At 35.9% G+C, this 2,887-nt stretch overlaps 1 protein-coding gene across 2 annotated transcripts in view; it reads right to left on the bottom strand.

The window, feature by feature from the left end:
- The window catches only part of LOC116695604 (GTPase IMAP family member 8), a 40,408-nt gene extending 39,287 nt beyond the window's left edge, over positions 1–1,121 (bottom strand). For both annotated transcript variants that reach the window (XM_032525993.1, XM_032525994.1), the window contains exon 1: positions 905–1,121. In XM_032525993.1, the coding sequence (XP_032381884.1) occupies positions 905–920 (16 nt within the window). In that variant the 5' untranslated portion in view covers positions 921–1,121. The remainder of the gene's footprint in view (positions 1–904) is intronic.
- Positions 1,122–2,887: the final 1,766 nt, after the last annotated feature.

Below are 2,887 nucleotides of genomic sequence, written 5' to 3'. Positions count from 1 at the left end.
GTGTGTGTGTGTGTGTGGAGACACCAACTGTATAGTGATTTAATGTAATTTTACAGGGACAATGCACAATTTAACAATAACATTGTATAAGAACAAGCAGAGTTGCATTCTACCAGGCTGTAGCGCACACACGCACACACACATACACAAACACACACACAAACAAACACACACAATTCATAGATGTGTACAGGTTTTTTGTCACCTCCAGTTGTGAATATAATATCCAGCTTTTTGTCAAGCATGTATTAAAGTTTGAGGATATTTACATGTACTGAAGTGTGTTTGGAGAGTAGTCCACTGACTTATGGTCTACAAATGAAAAGGATGACAAGCCACAGGAAATCTTTGATAATGATTTGGGAAGAGTGCACTCTCCTCTAGTGGCATATTAGCTAAATCTGCCATTCTAAATCTTCTTTCAAATGCATTATCAAGTTTTCAAAATTTCAAATATTGTACTTGGTGAGTATTTGACAGTGGTGACATTGATGTGTTTTTGTCATGGATCTTAGGGGCTGTTTAATATAGGGATTCAAGTGATCTTAAGGCTGTTTTACCTGGCTGAAACTAACTTGTCAGTACGGAAACGTTCGGAAGAGTCAGTGCACTTTCTGACTTGCTTTATTATCTTAATAATGATTAACGTGAAGGAAATGCTTTTTGCGCACGGTCACTGGATCAAGCTGATTCAACCTCAAAACAGATCTGCACGTTGCACTCATCAATACATTATTTGAATAATATAAAGAAGAATGCCTTTAGAAAAAGTCAATTCACACAACCTATCAAGTCCTTGTTAGGGATAAAAAGACTTAATGCTTTAGTTAATGCATCTCAAAAAAGGCTGAACTATGCAGCCAGATACCAATTTATCCTTGAAATTACGGCTTGGTTAACTCACCGAAATTGTTCTCCATTCTTACTGGTCTTCTCTTTTCATAGCCGAGATAGTATCAACTCAAAAACCCCCGGGGCCGTGCTGAGGTCACTGGATGAAGTCTGTCCATAGAAAAAAGAAAACTGGTATTTGGGGATATTTGGGAGCCCGTGTGCATAGCGTTGCCTGCATGCAGTGACAAACAGAGTAAACAGTTCATCTAGGGTAGTCTGACATTGCAGCCTAACTGGTTTTTCTTGGACTGTGTAACACCTGAGAGAGTGTTTCAACACATGATCTCACAACACAAAAACATCCATTACAATGAATAGTCTGCAGAAGACCACATGCTATTTAAACCTTGTATTTCTATTTTTGGACAAAGTATGAAAGTGAGTCCAAAAAAAAGATATTTGCATTATGAAACAGAAGTGCAGAGCCAAAATGAGTCCAGTCGAAGTATCCTGTATTTCTTTGCAGCAGAGTTCAGGCTCACGTCAACACAACGCATTCATTTTGAACTGACTGGGCCTTTAACTTACATTCAATATGTAACAACGTTCACTTTCAGGAATAACAACCATTCACATTGTTAATAAAAACCCTTTGGAATGAATTCAATCAAAACAAAAGTTAAACTGCATGTGGTATGCATATTTATTTTACAGAACACTTCATTTAAATTACAAAAATATTGTATATTTAAAGATGAGTCATCATAATTATCCTCAAAGACAGATACATAATGGTTCTGGGTCTCTATAACAAACGGCATTTAAATCCAGAGCCTAAAATTAGAATGCAGTGGATTGTGAAATTATAAACCTGAGTTTCAGTCTTTCAATAGACTATTATGTTCATGCAGAATATGAAGAGTTGATATTTGATGTCTTGGCTCTGACTTCCTCACTCCCCATAGGATACGACAGGACCAGTAAAGCAGCAACTGGGGAGTGGCCATGTTATGAGACAACAGGATACAAATATATAAAAGACCTCTTCTACATAAAGGGCGAGACCCCCAGACTGAAAGAGACACAAATCAACTAAAAACGAATCTCCAGTCATTTTGTGCGTCTGTTCCCATTTTTGTTTCTTGGTAGTTGTGTTTTGTGTCTTTGCGGTGGTTTTTATCGCTCTTTATATACCTTTTGCATCACTTTCTTGTCTTTTTGCGTCTCCTTATGGTGTCTCTTTTTGCTCGTTTGTTTCTTTACGGTCATTATACTTATATTTGTACGCGTTTTCAGTCTCTAAAACGTCTACAGAACAATTCAATTGAGTATAATCATAACCATCGGACAAAAAAACTGGAACAGCTTTAAGAAAGACACATTAAAAAAAAAGTTGTTTTGTTTTATTTAGCACTGTAAACATGTAAAATCTCAGAGAGGTTATTAGGTACAATCAAATACATGAAACTATTAACCTTATAAATGTATAATATATTACTTAAACAGTGGAACAGATGAGTCATAGCTGATTACCATTTAATTCTTTTTTTTTTAGAAAATATCTTGTTATTCTAGGATAAGTAGCACTCCAAACAATATACAACAGTGAATTTATATCGCATACATTAAACGGTAATACAGTTTAATTTGTATGCTTATAAGTGTGCTAGGTCAATTAACACTTCCCTCAATATTCAAACTGTTCATTAATTATTTACAGATATTTTTATTGTAGATTTTCCAAGTAAGATCTTTTATTTAAAGACTCAACTTGTAAAAGAGACATGCATGATTTTAAGATGATTAATTCAAGTGCTCATATTGTGCTTTTTGGCTTTTATATTGTGTTATATATCTTTTTTGTGCATGTTATAGGTTTACAATGCGAAAAAGCCCAAACACACGTTATAATGCTCGCCTAGCTGCTGGCATGGCACGGCCTCATACTCTGCTTCTGACTGGCTAGTAGTCCTTGCCTACTGTAGACACTGTGCATGACTCCCGACAAAGACGGAACAGAAGTGAGATGTCTCACTCTGTAGCTAAAACAGAG

Source organism: Etheostoma spectabile, chromosome 9 (genome assembly GCF_008692095.1).
Source record: "Etheostoma spectabile isolate EspeVRDwgs_2016 chromosome 9, UIUC_Espe_1.0, whole genome shotgun sequence".
Taxonomy (NCBI): domain Eukaryota; kingdom Metazoa; phylum Chordata; class Actinopteri; order Perciformes; family Percidae; genus Etheostoma; species Etheostoma spectabile.
Note: the sequence above shows the minus strand (reverse complement) of the source record. Positions and strands in the feature narration are given on the sequence as shown.